Raw genomic sequence first — 22,915 nt, forward strand, 5'->3', positions numbered from 1 at the left:
ATGAAAGGGTAGCTCATTCCATGACTTCGACTTGGCATATGCTACGTCGGATGCGGTGTGACGGTTACAGAAAGAGAAGCAGAGCGGAGGTGTCTGGCAAGCCTATGGAAGTTCAGGCGGTGGTTTGAGTAGACCGGCGCACAGTCCCTTACACCCCCACTAACACTGGTACTTTGTGTGGGCATTTTACAGTTGGTGAACTGCAGATGAGCCTGGCAAGCATGGGCCCAAACCTGTCATGATTTCTGTAGGCCTGTGAAGGACTTCTGTATTCCAAAGTGTGACATTTTGATTAACACCTTTCCCAGGCATAAACTTGTAATTCTGAGAGCTAAAGTCTAGTTAGGTGGAACCTGCATGGAGCACCCATGCGTTGTCGCTTGGCGACCCATTGTATTTGAGGCCTTTGAACGTCTTTGGGTCTGTGTCTGTGATCGTGTATGTCTATACGGTTACATTATGTCTGTGTCATGTTGCTGGGCCTGCATGTCTGTGCTTTATCACACACTGCAAATGCCTTTCTCTTATCATCTCTTCTATTAATGGTAACCTAATAAGATAGCTCATTGGGTTGGTGCGCCTGAAGATGATATTTGGATGTAACTGGCAGACACACTTTGACTCCCATTAGTCATTCACCTTTCTGAAGTCGATCATAATGGTATCATTAAGTTGGTTGGCAGAAATGTCTAGATCTACAGGACCGTGAAAAAGACAAAGCGAAATCTGGGCAAACGACAAGGAAAATGCATGTAAAAGGGACGTTTCTACTTACTAAATTTAAGAGAATTGGAAAAGTGCAAATGAGCTGCATGTGGCTGTTGGGAGGTGTGCGACTCAATGAAACAAATATAAGCTGCTCAGTAAAGCTGCGTTCAAAGCTTGCTTCTTATCATCTCAATTTATCATTTGCCTAATTTTCTGAAAAATCTTTAGCAAGACTCCCAAAGCCATGCTTCCTTGCAGGAGACCTGCAACAACCCTGCAGTGCTAAATTTGTAAAATAATGCATACCCAGGCCAAGCATTGCTCAGAAGATGCCACCTGTGCTGAAGAAGGATATGGCGGTGAAAAACAAGGCTGCATAGTCTTGACCCCCCCCATGAAACTTTAGTTCATTACTAGACACTCCCTGCCAGTCAGACTCACTCCTGCATGTTCTTTTTCGCCCCTGCTTTCTCCCTTTCTTACTTGTTTTCTGTCTCTTTTCTTACTCTTTCTTTCCCACTATTATGTTTTTCTCTCTCTTGTTTTGGGTCAAAGTCTGGTCAGGACAAATTAGTGCCGGTTCACAGAAATAATTGCTGGTGAGCCTCACCTGCAACTACCGGCTCAAATTAAGCACTGCACCCCTGTAAAAATCCTTTTACTACTGTCCCATGTGAAACAATGCTAATGGTCTATATAAAATCTTATCATTAATTTACCAAAGGTTTGTTGCCCTCTTCAAGCCGTCTTTCAATCCTTCCTACTGGTTTTCTCTGTTTTGGGTTAAACGGGATTGAAAATGTACCCTTTGCTGCATATTGTTCTTCAGCCTTACCCGGTAAACATCCCATAAGCCCGATTTAATAATATTTCAGATTCACATTATTTTCCCAGCATTAATGTGGGTGAACCTCTAAGTCACCCTGTAAATCTGTCTCAAAATTCCATTCGTTTTCAGCTTCCACGCACCCAAAATACTCCACCGATCAGCCAGCCTCTCTCTGGCCCTCTGGCCTCCGTTCCACGCATCTACAAGAGCAGAACGGCAGGAAATTTCTTCTACATCGCAGCCAAGGCCTGGAGCAACCTCCCCCTCCACCTCCAGCAAGCCCCCACACTGCCCCAGTTCAGGAAGGACCTCAAGAGCTGGCTCTTCGGATGACCCAAGCACTCAACAGAGCCGCCCCCTCTCCCCCAGCGCCGTTAGACCCTCGGGGTGAGTAGGTGTGCTTCACCAACCCTGATTGGTTGATTGATTGAACACATTTAAATGGATTATTTGTCTCACACTTTTCATCAAAAATTCCTCAGAGAAGACTAAAACTAATCTAAAATACAGAGGATATTGCATTTATCATTTTAAAGTTTCTCATTAATGAAGCATTGTTTAAAACTGAAGGCCTGTAGAGATTCCCCTGCCCGGGGATACCTCTATGACCAGAATGTTTCCTTCATGCTGGCATCATGAGGGCCGTACCCCCCAGGTCAATGTTCCAGGCTGCGGACCAGGAATCACCCACCGGAAAACACAAGAGTCCATCCTCCCCTGCTGTACTTATGAGAGGTCCTACAGACTAACCTCTGCAGAGCCCACATTAAAGGCTGGTTTTACTACTGGTTGGTGTATTTACTCCACGATTTCAATCTCTCTTGAAAAAAGTCAATTCTGGCTATTCTCTTCGTAAAGCTCCCCGCTGCCCGTATATGTAAATAACGTCTATAAATAAATAAATACAATTAAAAGTGCCACCAGTTCGAGGGTACATTTCCATTGCTCACATTTATTGGTGAATGTATATCCTTAAGGTGGGAGCAGTTACTCTGGTGGAGATGCTAGGCGGACACAAATCTCCTGATCTTGTGGATTTGACACTGCAGCCTCTGGGACGGCTTCAATTCCCTTCAAAGGCAAAGAAATGGCCTAAAGCAGACTTTACATGACAGCGTGAAGGCAGGTCACACTCACGGATACAGGTGGGTGTCACATTCCAAGCGCTCTGTGTAGTCTGATCCCGTTGTCTGCACAACATTGTAGAGTCTGAAGGCTGATACCCCATAGGGCAGGTGACTCCTACACTCTCTCCTGGGTTATACCACTCTTTCTGGGGTGTGAGGGTGAGAGCTGGACTTCTGCTGCTCGGATACCTGCACTGCTCTGAAAAAAAAAAGTTAATTTAATTTTACTTAAGGAGCTTTTGCCAATCACATTTATCTAAAAGGCTCATCATGAGCATTTCACAACAGAAATATGCAGAGAGGGGGGAACAGAACAGGATGTCATGCAGCAGGCCATTCATACAGTGTCATTTACAAAGAACACAATACGATTTGCTACCCAAGCCTCACAAACAGCATACCCACTTCTTATATCAACACACTCCACAATAACAATCTCTACTGTTTTTATTGCATTTCTTGTTGAACAGCAAGCACCAGTGCATTGTTGGTACCAATGGATGTGTGATCCTAACATCTCCTTTGGTACCCCTTACAATGGTGATGCTCCAGTCAGCTCTAAAGTCACTATTCAATACTCAGGTACGTGTGGCAGCACTGAGGCTGGTGCACAGGTGAGAAGGGACAGTGAATTGTTCACCTTGTGTATGTGAGACCTTCTGATCTCTGAAGCCTCGGGTTGCATGGCGCTTTAGATTCCGAATGGATTTTCCCGCTTCATGCGCTTATATAGGTACAATTCTCGTTGCCCTTATATAGGAATAAGAAATCCAGCTCTTATTTAGGCATAGCCCATGCTACCCAAATACAGGCATGGCTACTTCCATCCATTCATCAACGTCACAATGATTTCTTGGAAAACCAGACTCTTACACTGAAGGGACTTCCCCTAGCCTGGATATTGATTTCTCCAAGAAACTCATTATTATGCATAAACAACTACTCCTTAGGGGTTCATCCATGACGTTCATATGCCCGACTTTACGTCAAAGCTGGCATTACTAAACACCTTCAAGGTATAAATATACCCCCACTCATCAAACTTTAGTTCATTACTAGACACTCCCTGCCAGTCAGACTCACTCCTGCATGTTCTTTTTCGCCCCAGCTTTCTCCTTTTCTTACTCTTTCTTTCCCACTATTATGTTTTTCTCTCTCTTGTTTTGGGTCAAAGTCTGGTCAGGACAAATTAGTGCCGGTTCACAGAAATAATTGCTGGTGGGCCCCACCTGCAACTACCGGCTCAAATTAAGCACTGCAACCCTGTAAAAATCCTTTTACTACTGTCCCATGTAAAACAATGCTAATGGTCTATATAAAATCTTATCATTAATTTACCAAAGGTTTGTTGCCCCTCTCAAGCCGTTTTTCAATCCTTCCTACTGGTTTTCCCTGTTTTGGGTTAAACGGGATTGAAAATGTACCATTTGCTGCATATTGTTCTTGAGCATTACCCGGTAAACATCCCATAAGCCCGATTTAATAATATTTCAGATTCACATTATTTTCCCAGCATTTATGTGGGTGAACCTCAAAATCACCCTCTAAAACTGTCCCAAAATTCCATTCGTTTTCAGCTTCCACGCACCCAAAAGACTCCTCTGATTAGCCAGCCTCTCTCTGGCCACTGTTCCACGCATCTACAAGCCCAGAACGGGAGGAAAATTCTTCTACATCGCAGCCAAGGCCTGGAGCAACCTCCCCCTCCACCTCCAGCAAGCCCCCACACTGCCCCAGTTCAGGATGGACCTCAAGAGCTGGCTGCTTGGATGACCCAAGTACTCAACAGAGCCGCCCCCTCTCCCCCAGCGCCGTTAGACCCTCGGGGTGAGTAGGTGTGCTTCACCAACCCTGATTGGTTGATTGATTGAACACATTTAAATGTATTATTTGTCTCACACTTTTCATAAAAAATTCCTCAGAGAAGAGTAAAACTAATCTAAAATACAGAGGATATTGCATTTAGCATTTTAAAGTTTCTCATTAATGAAGCATTGTTTAAAACTGAAGGCCTGTAGAGATTCCCCTGCCCGGGGATACCTCTATGACTAGAATGTTACCTTCATGCTGGCATCACGAGGGCCGTACCCCCCAGGTCAATGTTCCAGGCTGCGGACCAGGAATCACCCACCGGAAAACACAAGAGTCCATCCTCCCCTGCTGTACTTATGAGAGGTCCTACAGACTAACCTCTGCAGAGCCCACATTAAAGGCTGGTTTTACTACTGGTTGGTGTATTTACTCCACGATTTCAATCTCTCTTGAGAAAGGTCAATTCTGGCTATTCTCATTATAAAGCTCCCTGCTGCCCATATACGTAAATAACGTCTATAGATGAATACATAATATTAAAAGTGCCACCAGTTCATTGTACATTTCCATTGCTCACATTTATTGGTGAATGTATATCCTTAAGGTGGGAGCAGTTAATGTGGTGGAGATGCTAGGCGGACACAAATCTCCTGATCTTGTGGATTTGACACTGCAGTCTCTGGGACGGCTTCAATTCCCTTCAAAGGCAAAGAAATGGCCTAAAGCAGACTTTACATGACAGCGTGAAGGTAGGTCACACTCACGGATACAGGTGGGTGTCACATTCCAAGCGCTCTGTGTAGTCTGATCCCGTTGTCTGCACAACATTGTAGAGTCTGAAGGCTGATACCCCTCAGGGCAGGTGACTCCTACACTCTCTCCTGGGTTATACCACTGTTTCTGTGGTGTGAGGGTGAGAGCTGGACTTCTGCTGCTCGGATACCTGCACTGCTCTGAAAATAAAAGGTATTTTAATATTACTTAAGAAGCTTTTGCCAATCACATTTATCTAAAAGGCTCATCATGAGCATTTCCCAGCAGAAATATGCAGAGAGGGGGGAACAGAAAAGGATGTCATGCAGCAGGACATTCATATAGTGTCATTTACAAAGAACACAATACAATTTGATACCCAAGCCTCACAAACAGCATACCCACTTCTTATATCAACACACTCGACAATACCAATCTCTACTGTTTTTATTGCATTTCTTGTTGAACAGCAAGCACCAGTCCATTGTTGGTACCAATGGATGTGTGATCCTAACATCTCCTTTGGTACCCCTTACAATGGTGATGCTCCAGTCAGCTCTAATGTCACTATTCAATACTCAGGTATGTGTGGCAGCACTGAGGCTGATGCACAGGTGAGAAGGGACAGTGAATTGTTCACCTTGTGTATGTGAGACCTTCTGATCTCTGAAGCCTCGGGTTGCATGACGTTTTAGATTCCGAATGGATTTTTCCGATTCATGCCCTTATATAGGTACAATTCTCGTTGCCCTTATATAGGAATAAGAAATCCAGCCCTTATTTAGGCATAGCCCATGCTACCCAAATACAGGCCTGGCTGCTTGCATCCATTCATCAACGTCACAATGATTTCTTGGAAAACCAGACTCTTACGCAGAAGGGACTTCCCCTACCCTGGATATTGATTTCTCCAAGAAACTCATTATTATGCATACACAACTATTCCTTAGGGGTTCATCCATGACGTTCATATGCTCGACTTTACGTCAAAGCTGGCATTACTAAACACCTTCAAGGTATAAATATACCTTCAATTGCTATAGCAAGATACGGTGGTTCGGAGCAGTTCGAAGACCTACTTGCCCGACGCAGCTCGCTACAGCAAGTGCCGAAGGAAGCCGACTCTCCAGCTGACGCACTAATCAGGAAGCTGCCCTTCTCTGCTGAGAATCCTGCTCCAGTGTTTCCGGCTCCCCATGCGGGGTGATGGGAATTTGAGTCCCGAGACAGAGATACCAGACCTTCTTCATTCTAATAAGGTATGGAGATGATTAGAACCTAGAGAAACCTTTGGTAGATTCTTGGCAAAACTAAACCTATGCAAATACCATACTTACTTCCTCCCGCGTACTAGACTTAGGTTAGATACATTGGGGTTGGCGTATTTTAAAAGCACCAGTTGAGCCTTTTAGTCTATGTTATTTATGTATGTATTTTTATATGGCTTAGAAACCATACAATGCTCTTACAGCATTATTTCACATTACTGTTTACGCTGTACACATTATACTTTGCATTCCGCTTATCGATTGTAGAAGTTCACCTCTCCTGCATGAGAAATAAGACTGGTCAATAAACCTTTTTATTGAAAACACCTGTCTCTCTATTTCTCTGCAACTCTGTAGAAACGAAGAATGCACGATTGACTGAGTGAACTAGTTATCTGTTGCTTCCACGGCCCTGAGAGATATATTCTTATTCTTGGGAAACAAAGTTGTCATGTTTATGCGGTTGTCAGAAACAAATTCCTTCTTGTGAATTCAAGAAAGTTTCTAGTAACCTCTGAGTTAGCTCGCACACACACAATTAAGTTTAGTATATTTGATAGAGACCTATTGACTTAAGTCCTGCGTCTAATCTATAGGATATATTCTTCCAATGTGCAGAGCCTATTGGGAATATAGGAACTACACCACACTCGGAGACCCTACTCACACCGTGTGACAAAGGGAGGAGCGGTACCAAAAGCTTCAGGACTCTCGACCGGAGCCATGGTCCAGAGGCAGTGAGCCGTCAGATCTGCTGCAGTCTGGGTCTCTCTTCCAATCCACAGTATTCTAGCAAAAGGTGTGCCCCATTCTGAACATCAACAAGGTCAAACAAAGAAGACCGGAAATACAATAGTGCTTGGACATTGAACCTTTCAATTTAAGGGTGTGCTCCAGGGATAGTTGGAGTATTATGGACTTTCACACTTTGTTTTTGAAAAATAAAAAATGTCAAAAGTTGGTAAACGCCTGTCATATTTGACGATGGTTGCACATCAGACCTTTAGTACAAAGAAAGGAACTGCTGGGGCTGTGCTAATTTCCTCTGGCATCCCGAGGGACGCCATTCTGTTCATCAAACTCTAGATCCGGCCCTAGGTCTGCTACCTTAACGTCTACACTAACTGATTGACTGAATGAAAATAAATAATAATTGCATTCATAAGTGGCAAAAGTCCATAGCAAAGATCACTTAGTACATTCAACTTATAGTTTTGGTAAAGCTATTGAGATGGAACCAAATCAAGACCACCTCACCCACAGAGAAATGCTATCCTGTATAAGTGTTGAGGGTCAAGACGGGAAGGGATAACAGGGGACTGATCTCTAGCTTAAGCCTCATGAGCACAAGGACCAACATTTGCTTTTTGCATTTGTTCCTTACTAGCTTCTCTTTGAAACAGCTCCCATGACCACATCTATCTGTATTTGCATGAGATAAAGGGCCAACGCCAAGGAGGGAAATTGGTAGAAAGAGCTGGGAGTAGCATGCTCATATTTGGGGTCAGGAGTGCTATGGGCAGTGTCCCTTAAGGGCCTAGACTGTCCTCTCTGCACTTATTGATGAACCAACAGGGACTCCTGCAAGGCAGTCTTAGACTCTCTTGGGGTGTGGCTGATTCACAAAGGTAAACTTACACGTTTTTAATTTGTAATTTTGTAGTTTTATGACCCAGAAGAACCACCTAATAATTATATGTTTTTATAGCTTTTAGGTTTAAACCTGAACTTTTGTGTTAGATTTTGTATGGGGGGCAAGTCTCCATGAGTGGGGAAAACAACGTAAAACAAACCGGTCTTGGAGGGTGACCTAGGCTTTCCCGATGTTTCTACTTATATCTTTCAGCACAACTATGCCATTCCCTACACTGGAATCATGACCCTGACAGAAAGCCTTGGGTCCAAGTGAAACAGGCTTTCTCTCCCTTCCCACTTTTGGGGCTGGTGGGGCTCCAGATGTCCTTCGAAGCAAAATCTCCCCCACTATTACCTTTGATATAATTGCTCCTGGCTTACTGGGGTGAGGTACGACAGAGCCAAACATTTCCTATTCATCCTTTTAGACTCACTCCCCTGATGCATAAAACTAACTTTCAACCCGGGCGTGACCCACGCTGCCTCCTTTTGCTCGGTTCAGTGTCATTCGCCCATCATGGGCGACTTTTCCGACGATGTCGACTTACGGCCAAGAGATGACTTAGTTACCAAATTTATACTAACTCGAGACAACAGCTTTAGATTGAGCCAGAAACTCCATTGGGCAGGCAGGCCTCCCACACATCTGGCTCTCCAGCACAATGATATATCCATAGAGTTCCTCTCTTCTCAATAAAGTGTGCTGTAAAGGCATATTGTGGCTCTACTGATACCTCTTACAGTTAAACAGGCGTATGTATTGCAATGGAAAAGGGAACTGGCTACAGAGCTATCCAATGATACTTAGGGGGGCATTTGGTAAAGAGCGACTACATCTTTCATTTGTATCCGTTATAAGGAGAATGCATATAAAATATTGATACACTGGTATATTACACCTGTTAGGCTAGCCAAGATGCTTGGAAGGTTCAGATTTGGGCTGGCAAGGGTGTGGGGAGACGGGCACCTTTACACATATATGGTAGTCTTGCCCAGGGATCCAGACATTCTGGGTTGATATTCAGAGCAAAGTGCAGACCATTACTGTAGGAAAGTAGGATCTGCTTCTTATGGTTACCCCCAATTTTTGCTGATCTCCCACTGTTTTTGGACTAGTCTGACTGGGATCCTGATCTCCAGGACCCCAGTCTATCTGCTTTCTCCCTTAAATTGCTATGTATGTACTTTAGGTACACTCCAGATTGGATACTGGGGTACCCTTATAAGTCCCTAGTATATGGTACACAATATACCCAGGGCATAGGTACCCCAGAGGCCTCCCATTGGTTGAAATATGTATTATGCCACCCATGAGAGGCCATTCAAAATGACACAACGGGTCTGCTATAGAAGCCTGTGTAAGCTGGTGCTTGCACCACTTACATAGCTATAGGTTCACTATATCTATCTATATCTCTACACTTAAAAACCTATCAGTTACCCCGATGGCAGGCCCTATCAATCCTGAAGGCAGGGTGCTAGATTGTATGTAATAGTGTGCCCCTGCATGACTAGGGCACCTCTGCAGCCTTTGGAGACCCTTCTCCGGGGCTGTCTGTGATGCAGCCAGACATATAGGTTAAGTTGCATTATAACCTCGCAGTAACTGCTAACTTTAAAACATCTGCTTAGAAACATGTCATGTTTGGTGTCAATCACCTTGTAATCATACCGTAACACTAGCAACTGGGAGGTATGATTCCATGATTCCACCCTTCAAAAGCTAGCTTCGTGGTTCACAGTTCTACCTGGTACCAGCTTACTCGACCCGAGCAGCACAGAATGGATGCTGCCAACCACAGACACATTTTTGCCCTCCTGCTGCTGAGCCAGGCTTGAGCAGAGGAAGGCATAACAATAGGCATCCTGTCACAGGAAGGTGTAACCACCTCCCACACAGGGTTTAGAGTATTAGGGCTGGGTGGGTGCACTCTGAGAGTGCCAGAAAGTATGCACTGGGGGCACATTTGGTGTTCCTGTGCATAGTCCAGCTCAAACCAGTTCTATGAGCTCTGGTGCGAAACTGGACAAAGGACATGGGTGTAGCCACCCTCTGTCCTGACCCTCCCCTAGGAGGGTCCCCTGAATCTGTCCAACCATTTCCTGTGGGTATAAAGTGCGTTACCTGACTACAGGACAATATTCTGCTGAGAAGAAATCAAGTACTTCCTACTGTCTGCATGATGCTGGATGACTGAAGAATCTCCCTTGGAGTAAAGATGAGATGCATGAAAAGGTGTGAAGTATTAAAGAGCCTTTTTTTGGGCATCTAACAAACTGTGTTTTTCTTTGTCCTCTGTGCTTGGTACATGTATTGTTGTGTGCTGTTTTGTGTTGTAAGTACACAAGAATTTTTGTCATAGTGTGCTTTCTCTATTTTGAGCCCGCCAGAGCTGTCTAGGAACGGTCATGACATGACGGTGGACATTTTCATAAGACAATCAGTTGGGTTCGCGTTAGCCACCCATTTCACAGAATGCTTTTGAATAAACAGAGACACCGCACCTCACCAGTACACGTCTAATTGGCTATAAAATACCACTGTTTGAAAAAATTGTCAAGATAAGAAAGAATTGTCACCTTTAAGTACGTCATGTTACTGCCCCTCCTTTCTGTAAATTGATAGAATTGGAATTGTGATGAAGATGAAAGGACGGGTAGACTAGACTCATGCTCCCTTATTTGATCATTAAGGGGAACTATGTGTCGGTGGCTTTTGTTTAAATTCCCAGGTCGCAATACCACTATTCTTCATGTTATCGCAACACAACATGCAGTCGCAGAGGCATCAGAGGTCCCTTATCAGTTAGCCTGTGTAATTGAGTTGACAGCCCTTACTAGAGCTGGTGAATAGGTTTTTCCCCTGATTATAATGACACATGGCCCAGAGCGTGGAATGTTTGGTACACATGAATTACAATACTAGGAAGGGTGCCTGTATGACCTCGGTAATTGTACACCACACATTTTAGTGGTTAATTGTTTTTGAAGAAAATATAGGTCTATAGGCGTTTTGCCAGAGAATTTATGTACTTGCTACATTATGCCTAATTTGTCAGTTAATTATACAACAATGATCTCTGTTAAATTAGCAGTTTTAGAGTTTTCTGCCACGCCTATAACATGAGAGCATGGTCACAAATGCAATATTTATGTTGGCTTCCTCGAGAAAAATAATTCTAGAGATGTCTGCAGGCTTGCACAGTAGCGAAGGTTCACAAAGTAGAAGTGTCTTAATCTTGATGACTTATTGAACACAAGCTTGCTAAGACAAGAAACACAAAGGAGCCATTGCTCTGAAATTCCCTTTTGAGGTTCTTCAGATAAATAATAGAGGAATGGATAGATACACTACTTCAAAGTATGTCCGAATTATTCTTTCAGAGCTTGGTAACCCTACTACTTGGGAGTTGAAGAGAAAAAATTAATTGTGTAACGTTTTATCCTAACCAGTTCACTAAAAGTCCGTTTCATACCACCCTTAATCCTGTAAAGAGCTCTGATACCCTTACGGGTCTGGTTCGCACTCTATAAAACTATGAAATAAATAAATAAATAAAATACTCGCTAATACATCCGGGAAGCCCTTCAGTCACAGGGAGAGAGAGAGGGGTTGGAAGTGATGCACAGCCTGGCTTCTTGTTATGGAACACCCATGAATGCGACTGAGGCGAAGCTGCAGAGCGAAGACAAGCTGGATGAGGCAGTACCACGAGAAGGAGAAAAAGAGAGAGAAGGGCTATCTAGGAACCCCAGCCGGTTGGTCTACTTGTGCCAGCCCATTGAGCCTAGTCGGTGGGCTCACTTGTGTTTCAGTCTCTGCCCCTTGGTCCATTTTGAGTCTGACCCCCCTTCTTCCTTTGACCCCTTTTGAGTAAGGTACAATGTCCGCCTGACGGAGGAACAGTGTACCAAGGTAGAATAGGGTTAGTAGGGATGGACTTCAGGGATGAAGAATAGGGTGCGGGTACCCTGTCTAAGGTACCAGTGATAGAGTAGAGGAAGAGAGTTTGTTGCATTGTTTAGACAGTCAACGAATGGGGCAAAGGGCCAGTGATTCTAGAGAGAGAAATACCTTGCACTGCAACGTGGAACCTGGATATGGTAGATGAACAATAGGTGACTAGTGATGGCTTTCTGAAAAGACACTGTAAAGAAGAGTTTTGACCATCCTCCTATTCCCTGGCCACGGATTCCATTGTGCCATATTTTTCTCCAAACTACCATGTATCCGTTTTGTCACCCAATTGATGAGGAAAATAGCCCTTTGTCCCTCCCTGTTCAGAGCGGGGTCAATACACAGAAAGTACAAGTTGCATCCATAGTTGTTATTGTGCTAATAATAGTGTTAGGAACATACTACTCCCAGAATGAGAAGTATCCTGTGCTTTCCCGAGTTCAAGTAGCGCCTGCTTCTCTTGTGAACATGTTTGTTACTTTGGCTCCACGCACAGGGGAGCACAGGAGGACATAACATGATAATACAGTTGTTAACCTAGGTCCGGTGGCTCGTTGAACTAAAGCAGCCACTGCAGTGACCTGTGTTCGACCTCCTGGTCAAAGGTTCAAATCCTGGTCTGGTCCACTTAGCCTTTTATCCATTTGAGGTCAATAAAATGAGTACCATTGAGTTGGATAACAATAAACATCTGTTATTCAGCGCCAGGACACCTTCGGGTAATTGTGCACTGTACAAATGCACACCTGTTCAGATTGGTGTACCTTTTATTCAGTTCTCCAGTCCTCAGTGATGCATGCCCTACAAAAGAGTGTATATTGTGTACCTTTCATGATAGTTAGTATGACAGTTCGTTTTTGTATCCCCACTGTCTTTGCTGCATCATCTACGAATTGTGCTTATCCTCAGTTATAATATGAAATATGTAACACAACAAATAGATCCTTGCATACACTGTCTCCCAGTTTGTTGTATTTACAGCGTAAGTACATTAACTGCTAAGGAAAGGACACCCATGTAGTGCTGATATCATGTTTCAGAAGGAGATAGAAGGGTTGCTGAGCATTGATGGAGACCTATCTTAGGTCAATATGTCTTTTATAGTTTCCCTTCTTCATACTAATGAACATTTGAATAGTTTTGATACAGTCTGACTATGACACAGTGTTGAAGATCATAGTAGTACACCAAGGGTATACACCTAGATCAGCTGGAAAGGAGGGTGCCTTATATCCAGAAGATTATATGCATGTTGATATAACTGTGCTGTCTTGTTTGCATTTGCGGTTTGAGTGACCATGCATTTCCTTTCTCCCCACTTAGAATTGTAAAGACCCTGCCGGATAGCAATAAAGCCTTTAGCGACATATGCTAAATGGAGGGTCTGTTACGTTTGAAATTCCCCTTTCCTGTAATGCATTTGTTATGCTATATTAGGTATGCAATATGTGGCTAAATAGACCCTATTTGCATTCATATTATGCAACTCACTGAGTTATCCTTGCAGCATGTAAGCTTTAGTTAGCTCGTGTGACTCCATTTTGTATTTCACAATCGTTATTAGACTTCTTGGGCTGTGCTTGTACTAGGCCTTATTCTTCACATCTACTCGCTTTAGCAGAACACTATACTTCGTTATTATTTTCTTTCCTCTTCAAGGCTGTAGCCCAACTTGCTAATGAGCAGATGTTCTGCCTCTGCATTCCAATCTCAATGTGTAACTCTGTTCTCACGTTAGGAGACACTGATACTCGGCACAGTGGCCTTTGACCACTGATAGAGTGTACCCATCTGGCACGTGTTAGCTCATCTCTCTGAGCCTTCTTTGTTCATGCCAGGCTCATGCCTGTAACTTTCCATTGAAGGCTTGTCTGAAGTCTCCAGAGAGGTTTATGTATTAGCATTCTTTGGGGAGTCAGTCCCCTTGACAGACATCTTAGGGTGAAGGCCTGACTGGGCTCCTCTGCAGAGTATATGCTGAATAAATTTAAGTGTGTATTCTCTACTGTCTGACCGACTCTTCATTTTGGGAAAGCATAGCAGATGGTTGTGAGTAACCTGCGTGGCCAAGAGGGCTCAGTCCTTCAACCCGAACCCCTGTGCCCCACGTACATTTGCAAGTGCATATGCTTTTTGGCGATTCCCGAGCTTGTGCATTGGACTCCGTGTAGTCCTGACCAAGCAGTATTTGCACGAAGAAATCCAGCCTTCGCGCACTGAGTGCTCCGTGGGCTGATGCTTTGCTTGAGGTCTCCTCTCTACTCAAGGTCTGTTGGCCTGTGGGTCCTGGTGAGTGTTTCCTTGTTTGTTCTTGGGCTTCCCTGGTTGCTCCAGACATGCCCTGACTCTCCATTGCTTGGAGAGTACCATGGACCGTGCTGGTCCACACGTACCCTGTTTGTCCATCCTGCGTGGGTTGCATTTGCCAAGGCTTGTTTGTGCTCCAGCTGGACATCGTTCCCCCAGCACTCAACAATCTTCATGGGACAGCTCACATCTGGATCCTGGTTGTCCTCGACATTTCCTGGTACCCGCGGCTGCAGAGTCAAGCATCCTATCTTCGCACCTGAAGCACCTGACATCAGTGGACATTCGACTACCGTGTCCATGGTCATCTGAAGTGACACAGACTCTGTCTCCTTTGCTTTCAGGTTCCACTCACCTACAATCCAGGCTTGGATTCCACCTGACACTCTTCGCCTTCCCAGCAGCAGTATTTCTTTGCAGCTCTCGACTGAAAACGACAAAGGTTTGTGACACCACTTGACCCCTATGCACCCGGCTCTTCTGGGATAGGTGCCACCAGTACCTCGGTAGTTACTGGTGGGTTGGCTCTAGAGCCTCCTTTGTTCCAAAGAGTTTGCTTGAAGTCCTCTTAGAAGTGTCCTTAAACTGTAACTTTGCAACCGCGACTTTCCCATAGAGTTGTACAGAGCACGCTGTCGTGTTTCATCACTGCACATGTCCTCCGTGGGTTTCCTGTGTCACTACCTTGGGTGATTCCTTGGGGTCCCAGCGATTCTACGTGCTCTAGGCACTGCGTCTAGTCTAGAAATTATTGTTATACCATTTTTTTAGTATACGGTTCGGTCTCCCCCTGGAGCCCGCTGTGTATTGTGGTACTTACGAATGTTCCATTCATCTAGGATTGTGTGCTTTGTGTACTAACCTCGTGTAGAGGGTAGTAGAGAGTGTTATATTAATAAATACATATTTTGATATAACTACTGTGTGGTTCTCCTTTCGTTTAGTCATTCAGGAGGTGATATTCTGGTAAAACAAGCTGCTTTACATTCCTTCTAGATTAAGCCTGAATGCTACTCTCCATAGCTACCACTAGGATAGCTTTCAATAAGGTTATCTTTGACCTCATACATCATACGGTTCATGTGGATTGGTACAGGGTGCCCACTTTAATTAGTGGACAGCATATACCAGTCCATCTTCAACATTGGTGTGCAGAGGTTGGGATTCAAGCCTGCATTGTTTTACTAGATAAATCTCATTGATTGATTAACTGAAAACCACTAAGTATTCGGCATATATAATACTAAGATTTGAATAAGTAAGTACTACTGAACTTGGAGTTGGGTAAGTTAAGGGTCTAGCACATCCTTTCTCCAACTCAAGAGAGTTTAGTCTCCACTAGGTTATGTAGGTGCCTACACCACATAACACTAGTATGTCTTCTAGAGGAGAAGCCCGTGGCTCTCTGCCAACTATGTACAATGGCCTCTCATTCTAAGAAATGAAAGCCATGTGTGTTTCAAGGAAGTTGAGGACAGGGAGAAGTGCAAACACTCAACGTCTCACTGAGGTGTTAATCTTAGATGACCTTTGGAAGACCCAAGGGTCTGATCAGGTAGATAGAGTGGGTGGGCAGGAAATGAAGAAAGGCCGGTAAGTGAACCCTTCTTTGACCTGGACTCAAATCCTGACCAGTAGGATCAAAATGATTCTAAGCTGGACAACATAGATCTTCCATTAGGTGGGTGAGAAGGCCCCAGTGGCCCTCTCGTTACTCCACCAGGAAGAGTACAGAGTTCACCTAGGAGATCCAGATCTCCCTCTGTAGAATCTCGACACTCAGGAACTTCTGTTGGGACTTCCATATCAAATAATAGAGAAACCTCTTATGATAGACAGTGCCAACTTCTGGAGCTTGAGAAAATCAAACTTAGGCTTAAGAAGGAGCAGTTGGCCCTAGACAAGGATTCCCTAGAGCTCCGGAGGGCTAAAAAGAGATTAGGGCTAGAGTCCCAAGGTGGCGGCAACAGTTTCCCTAGGGTTAAGGAGTATACTCATGATCATAGGAAACTGAACATGATAGTCCCTCCCTACCAGAGTGGGGATGACATCCACAAATGGATAACTTCACTAGAGAGGGCCTGTAAAGTACTAAGGGTCCCTCAGGAGCACTGGGCAGCTATCTTGTGGCTCTCCTTTGCTGACAAAGGTAGAGATAAGCTCCTCACTGTTAGAGAAGAGGATGCTGACAATTATTAATTCCTGAAGAGTGCTCTCATTGATGGGTTTGGCTTAACCACTGAACAGTACATGATTAAGTTCAGAGACACCCAGAAGACACAGACTCAGGACTGGGTAGATTTTGTAGATTGTGCTACTAAGGCTCTGGAAGGCTGGTTACTTGGCATTAAAGTGAATGATTTTAAAGGATTGTACAATTTAATTATGAGGGAGCAGATCCTTAATAATTTCCAAAATCAATTGTTGCATCAGTACCTGGTTGATTCTGATTTGACTTCTCCCCAAGAATTGGGAAAGAAGACAGATAAGTGGTTAAGGACCAGGGTGAATCAAAGTGGTGAACACAAGAAGCAAGATGATAAAACTCCAGATAAGGGTGGGTAGAAGGGTAAAGATCAGAAGTCTTCACAAGGGCCCCGGAAACCTGCAACTGGGGGGAGTCACAATCTAACAAGGGTAAAAACAAAAAGAAACCTGATTGCTTCCTGTGTAAGGAGAAAACCCATTGGATAAGAGATGCCAATTGTTCAAGGGCCCAGGATCTCCCTGCCAACACCACCACTGCCCCTAAGGCAACTGTTCCCCCAAGTTCAGCTCCAAGTGTTGGTACTGGGAACAAGTGTTAAGTAGGGTTAACCCTGGGATCTGAGATGGATTCTGGCATAGTCAGAATTCCAACTCAGACTTTTTTGGTCTGTGATGGAGGCATGGATATTGCCTCCCTATTTATCAGTCCCAGTAATGTGGGCAAATACAGACAACAGCCTTTGATACATGGAAAGGAGGCCATGGCATATAGGGACACATGAGCAAGTGTCACAAAAGTGACAAAAGATCTTGTGGGCCTTGACCAGATCATACTTGGTGTGATGTACCAAGTGACCAATGCTAGCAATGTCAGGACTGATCATTCCATGGCAGTTGTTAATTTCAGCTGGGGAGGGGTAACTGGCCCTAAGAAGGTTGTGGTTAGCTCAGACATCCCTGAGGAATGCTTGTTGGGCAATGATTTGGAGACTTCAGCCCGAGCTGAAGTGGAACTCAGGACACATGGTGAAATGTTGGACATCTCTGCAGATGTGTCTGCAGTGACTAGGTCACAGGCAAAAAATATCTCCCACTGAACAGGACCTCGATCCTGGAATAATGGGCCAGGTGCCTTCCAAAAGAAGCAGAAGAAAGAGTAAGGCAGTGCCTTCCCCCCTGCCTCAGAGTGAGGATCAGTCTCCTGAGGGAGATGATCTCAGTCCCTGTGAAGGAACTGTCCCTGAGGAACATGAACCTGATCAGGTTGAGTTCTTGGGGACAGGGGGCCATTCCAGGTCAGATCTGAGCCAGGAGCAGCTGAGCTGCCTCTCTCTTTAACTCCTTAGACACCAAGCTGCTGCTGAGGTTGCTGGGAGTGCCAGTGGGTCCCACAGAATCTACTGGGATTATAGACTTCTATATTCAGAGGGTAGAGACCCCAAGCCTGGTGCTACCAGGAGGTTGGTTATAGCTCTTAAGTATAGGGGCTTCCTATTAACACTGGCACATGACATCCCATTCGCATGACACTTAGGCCAAAGCAAGACCTGGGACAGGCTTGTCCCTCACTTTCACTGGCCTCACATGTCAGAGGACACAAATAAGTTTTGTCGCTCCTGTACTACTTGCCAAGCCAGTGGTAATGCAGATGGTACTACAAAGGTCCCCCTGATACCACTACCTGTGGGGGGGGGGGGTTAATTTTGACAGGGTTGGGATTGACATTGTTAGTACCATGGATCCTCCAATTTCATCTGGGCACAGATTCATACTAGTGGTGGTGGACAATGCCACTAGCTATCCAGAGGCGATACCCTTTAGGACCACCAAAGCTCCTGCTGTGGCCAGGGCCCTCCTGGGAATCTTTTCCAGAGTGGGTTCCCTAAGGCGGTAGTATCAGGCAGAGATGCAAACTTTATGTCTGGTTATCTTACTGCTATGTGGAAGGAGTGTGGAGTGAATTACAAATTCACCACACGGTATCACCCACAAAATGCAATGGGTTAGATGTGAGTTCAACAAAACCCTAAAGGGCATGATAAAAGGTCTCCCTGAAAAGGCATAGATGGGACATACTTTTGCCTTGCCTTCGCTTTGCCTACAGAGAGGTTCCTCAGAAGGAGGTTGGCTACAGCCCTTTAGAACGTCCGCGTGGACATCTAGTTAGGGCTGCCTTATGTTTGGTTAAGGAGGGATGGGAGTTACCGCTCAAACCACCTAAACAAGAAATAGTGGACTATGTACTTGGTCTCTGCTCCAGGAAGGCTGAGTACATGAAGAAGGCATCCAAAAACCTTGAGGCTAGCCAGGAATTACAGAAAGGCTGGCATGCCCAAAAGGCTGTTTTGACTGTGTACCAGCCAGGACAGAAGGTATGGGTGTTGGAGCCTATGGCCCCAGCAGCTGTCCAAGACATGGGCCCCATACCATTCTTGAGCAAAAGGGAGAGCTTACCTACTTGGTGGACCTTGGAACTCCCAGGAACCCCCACAGGGGGCTCCATGTGAACAGGCTCACATATTGTGGCAGGCTCTCGACATCCAACTTTCTTTCTACTATATGGCTTTGCACCTTTTCGTCCTTAATGAATAGTGGTATGGGGATAGGTCAGGTCCGACGTATGCAGTTGAGCAGGGGTTCATGGGAGATCACTCGCTGCACACTCTTCTAAATCCCTGCGGCGCTCATTGCCGGTCGCCACACAGCGAATTTTTCAGATCTGGAGGCAGGCTCTGTGGAGGATGGGTTGGTGGAACCGCTTGACCTGGGAGACCTCATTGTGGCAGAATGGACGTCTGCCGCAGTTGGCTGCCTTGTCTGGATTTCGTTGTTGGGACACGATTGGGATCTCAGTGTTGGGGGATGTCATGCGGGTCCCATTTTGAAGTCGTGTCAAGACCTGCAGAAAGATTTTCAAATGCTGCGTACCCAATTTTTTTAAATATTTGCAATTTTGACATGCTATTTCTCCTAGCTTGGAGGGACTGGAGGAGTTGGCCGATTTCAGCCCAGTAGAAGCGAAGGTTTTCATGGGTGATTTGAAGGACCATAAGATCTCTCAAATTTATCAAACCCTTGTCACGCATAGGTCCCCAACTCTGCAGCGTCTTCGTGGGGCGTGGGAGGGTGATGTTGGCCCACTCGAGGAGGAGGACTGGGTGGAGGCCCTTGCCTCCCCTCAGGGGGGCGGCAGCCATTGCCAAGAGTCTTCGGCTCATCCAGTCTAAATACCTCCATAGGGTATATTTCACGAGAGTCAGGCTATATAGGGCGGGCTTGGTAGCTTCTCCAGCGTGCCTACGTTGTGTGCATGAAGAGGGCACTCTGCTCCATACTATATGGGACTGTTCTGCGCTAGCGCAGTTGTGGCCAGGAGTGATGATGTGTTTGTCGGAGGTTTCCAGTTGGGACCTCCCTCGCACGCCTGAGCTGGTGCTACTGCATGTGATGGATGATATTGGGGGCACATCTATAAACGCCATTGTTGTAAAGTCATCATGTGCCCTGGGCACCCCACAACTTTTTGCTGACTGGAACTGGTGGTAACTGACTCTGACTGACCCTGGGCTCTGTTTAACCAGGGCCAGTGCCAGTGCCAAGCTAAAAGGAACACATTAGAATACAGTTAAGACACCTAACATACACTAAGGTACACTATGGTATGGTGGGGTACCCCTGTAATTGGCATGCCCTATCCCATAAGCCCCTAGTATGTAATAGGGCAGGGGATTGAAACTACCTAGAAGTCTCCAGTATCCTGGGGCATTGCAGTTTAGAGGCCAGCAGATTTTCTGCACTAGCATGTGTGCCGTGCTGAAGCCTGAGGTCAGTTTAAAAGTATCCCTGGTGGCCAGGACAGCTTTTAAACCTTAAATTGTACCCAAACTCGACTTTGGGGGTAGGGGCCCTTAAAAATGAAAAACCTACCATGTTTTTGCATATTAGGGACCCCCAGGGTCACCCCTAGGTATCCCAGGGGTGCGGGGTCAGTTATCTATAAGGAGCGCCTTTATAAAATGAGTTTTTATATGCCTGGGTAAAGTGACATTTTGCATTTCACTCCCCACAATGTGTTAAAGAGCTGCTCAAATTCGACTTTGATGCCTGCCCCCCTTACATACTACATCTGATTCCCGAGACAATTAGCTCTGCTTTGACACCTTTGCTCAATCGGGTCATATGTTCTGGTGTATTCCCTCTTAGTTGGAAGAAAGCTTGTATTAGGCCCATTCTTAGAAAAGAAGCCTTGGACCCTATGGAGCCTAAGCACTATCGGCCAATATCTTGTCGTTCCCTACCAGCTACGATTCTGGAGAGAGCCATGAACCAGGACCTCATGAAGTTCATAGATTACAACAACCTATTAGACTCCACACAACATGGATTCAGGTCATGTCATTTCACGGAATCCGCCTTAATTATGGCAACAAAGGACATCCGGAGGACTATGGACGGAGGTGGAAGAGCTGTTCTCATCCTATTGGACTTAACGGCGGCATTCGATACCGTTAATCAACAGGCTTAGAACATTGGGAATCACAGACACAGCCTTAACTCTTCTTGAATCTTTTTTGGATGCCAGAGTACAGCAAATCCACTGGGAAGGTCTCCAATCTGAAGAGTGTGGAGCGCCCCAGGGATCAGCGCTCTCGCCCACACTAGTTAATCTGTATGTAACCCCTCTTGCGGCACTAATAAAATCACACTCTCTGCATTTAGTGTCTTACGCCAATGACACTCAATTAATAGTGTCACTTTCTCAGTCGGTGGAAGCCACAGCAGAACGTTTCAGAAACTGTCTTCTAGATGTCAAAAACTGGATGAGTGACAACTTCTTAAAACTCAATACTGAAAAAACGGAAGTGATTGAGTTTGGCCAAAAACATCTGTTTGGAGTCACCTTTGGTGGCCCCCAGAGGCGGGCACATGCCCAGTCCCAGCCAAAAAGGTCAGAAACCTTGGCTTCATGATTGACAAGGAACTTACCTGCACAGTGCAAATTAGTCAGGTTACATCGGCCTGTTTCTACACTATCAAGGTTCTCCGGAAAATCTTACCATAAATCCCATTTACTCTGAGGAAAACAGTGGTGGGAGCCTTAATTATGTCACGGGTAGATTACTTGTTATGTTATGCGTTTTTTATTTGGCGCACAGATGCTCCAGCTAAGGAGCGTCCTGGCGCCCGACAAAGCAGCTGCAATGCAATGCAATGCACTGTATTTAGGTACAGGGGAAAAACAGCTTGCTAAGCTCCTGTCAATTCGGCAGCCAGAGTCTTACTTAATCTCCCGAAACGTCACCCCACATCTCAAGCCATATGAGAGCTTCATTGGCTCCCTGTTAGGCGCAGAGTCCAATTTAAGGCACTTTGTCTAGTCCACAAATCTCTCTATGGGAAAGCATCAGAAGATCTTACTAATCTTTTCCCTGGCTATGTGCCTCTGCGCACCTTAAGATCTGGCAGCCAAGATCTGATTCATCTGCCAAGAATAAAGAGAGCCCGATGGGGTGGCAAATCCTTTTCCTTCCAGGCATCCAAACTGTGGAACATCTTGCCCATAGCGCTATGCTCTGATAAGAACAGAATGAGTTTTAGGAAGGAGATAAAAACCTGGCTCTTCTCTATGCCCTAATTGCTATCTGTATCTTCCTCTGTTCTACAGAGCCAAGACGCCTCGGCATAAGTGTGCTTTAAAAATAATTCAGTCAGTCAGTCAGAAGAATTGGGTAAGGATAATCTGCACGATTTCTGCAGAATCAGAACCCCTGAAGTCTCCCCTAGGTGCACAGGGGGTGGGGGTCCTGTAGAAATTAGGGAAATACTTATAAAATATGGTTTACAAAAGTGGCCCAGTCATTTTCCCCATTGCAATCCCCATGGCCCATAGGTTAACATGGTAGGAAGTTATTGATTAATAAATATTGATAGGAGAGGACTAGCCGGACCATTCAAAGACTTTCCAGAATGGTAGTAGTAAATCTAACAATATTATATTGTTGAATTTGTTGTTGAATTTCTCCTAAAGTGTACATACAAGAAGTTATAAGACTTTCTTGTTTGTAAGTCCAAATACAGCCTTCCAGTGGTCTGCCCTTAATGGTCGGAGTTAAGTGGATTAGCCAGGCTGCTTTGAAGAGTTGATAAGGAACCCCTCCGTTTTATCACTCTGTTGGGAGGGCAGTGGGCTGGTCTATAGGAATGCCAGGCCAGGAGGTGGCATCGTAAACTATGCTCTTCAAAGGTAGAGTGGAGGCCTGGGTTTCAGTCCACTCGGACAGTCTTGACCCAGAGTCAGGGCTAGGCTTAA

At 45.1% G+C, this 22,915-nt stretch overlaps 1 protein-coding gene across 1 annotated transcript in view; it reads right to left on the reverse strand.

Moving 5' to 3' along the window:
- Positions 1 to 2,857, reverse strand: part of LOC144819260 (receptor-type tyrosine-protein phosphatase kappa-like) — an 880,755-nt gene extending 877,898 nt beyond the window's left edge. Inside the window, exon 1 of the mRNA XM_078677229.1 lies at positions 2,675 to 2,857. Within this exon, the coding sequence (XP_078533355.1) occupies positions 2,675 to 2,765 (91 nt within the window). The 5' untranslated portion in view covers positions 2,766 to 2,857. The remainder of the gene's footprint in view (positions 1 to 2,674) is intronic.
- Positions 2,858 to 22,915: the final 20,058 nt, after the last annotated feature.

Source organism: Lissotriton helveticus, chromosome 2_1 (genome assembly GCF_964261635.1).
Source record: "Lissotriton helveticus chromosome 2_1, aLisHel1.1, whole genome shotgun sequence".
Lineage (NCBI taxonomy): Eukaryota > Metazoa > Chordata > Amphibia > Caudata > Salamandridae > Lissotriton > Lissotriton helveticus.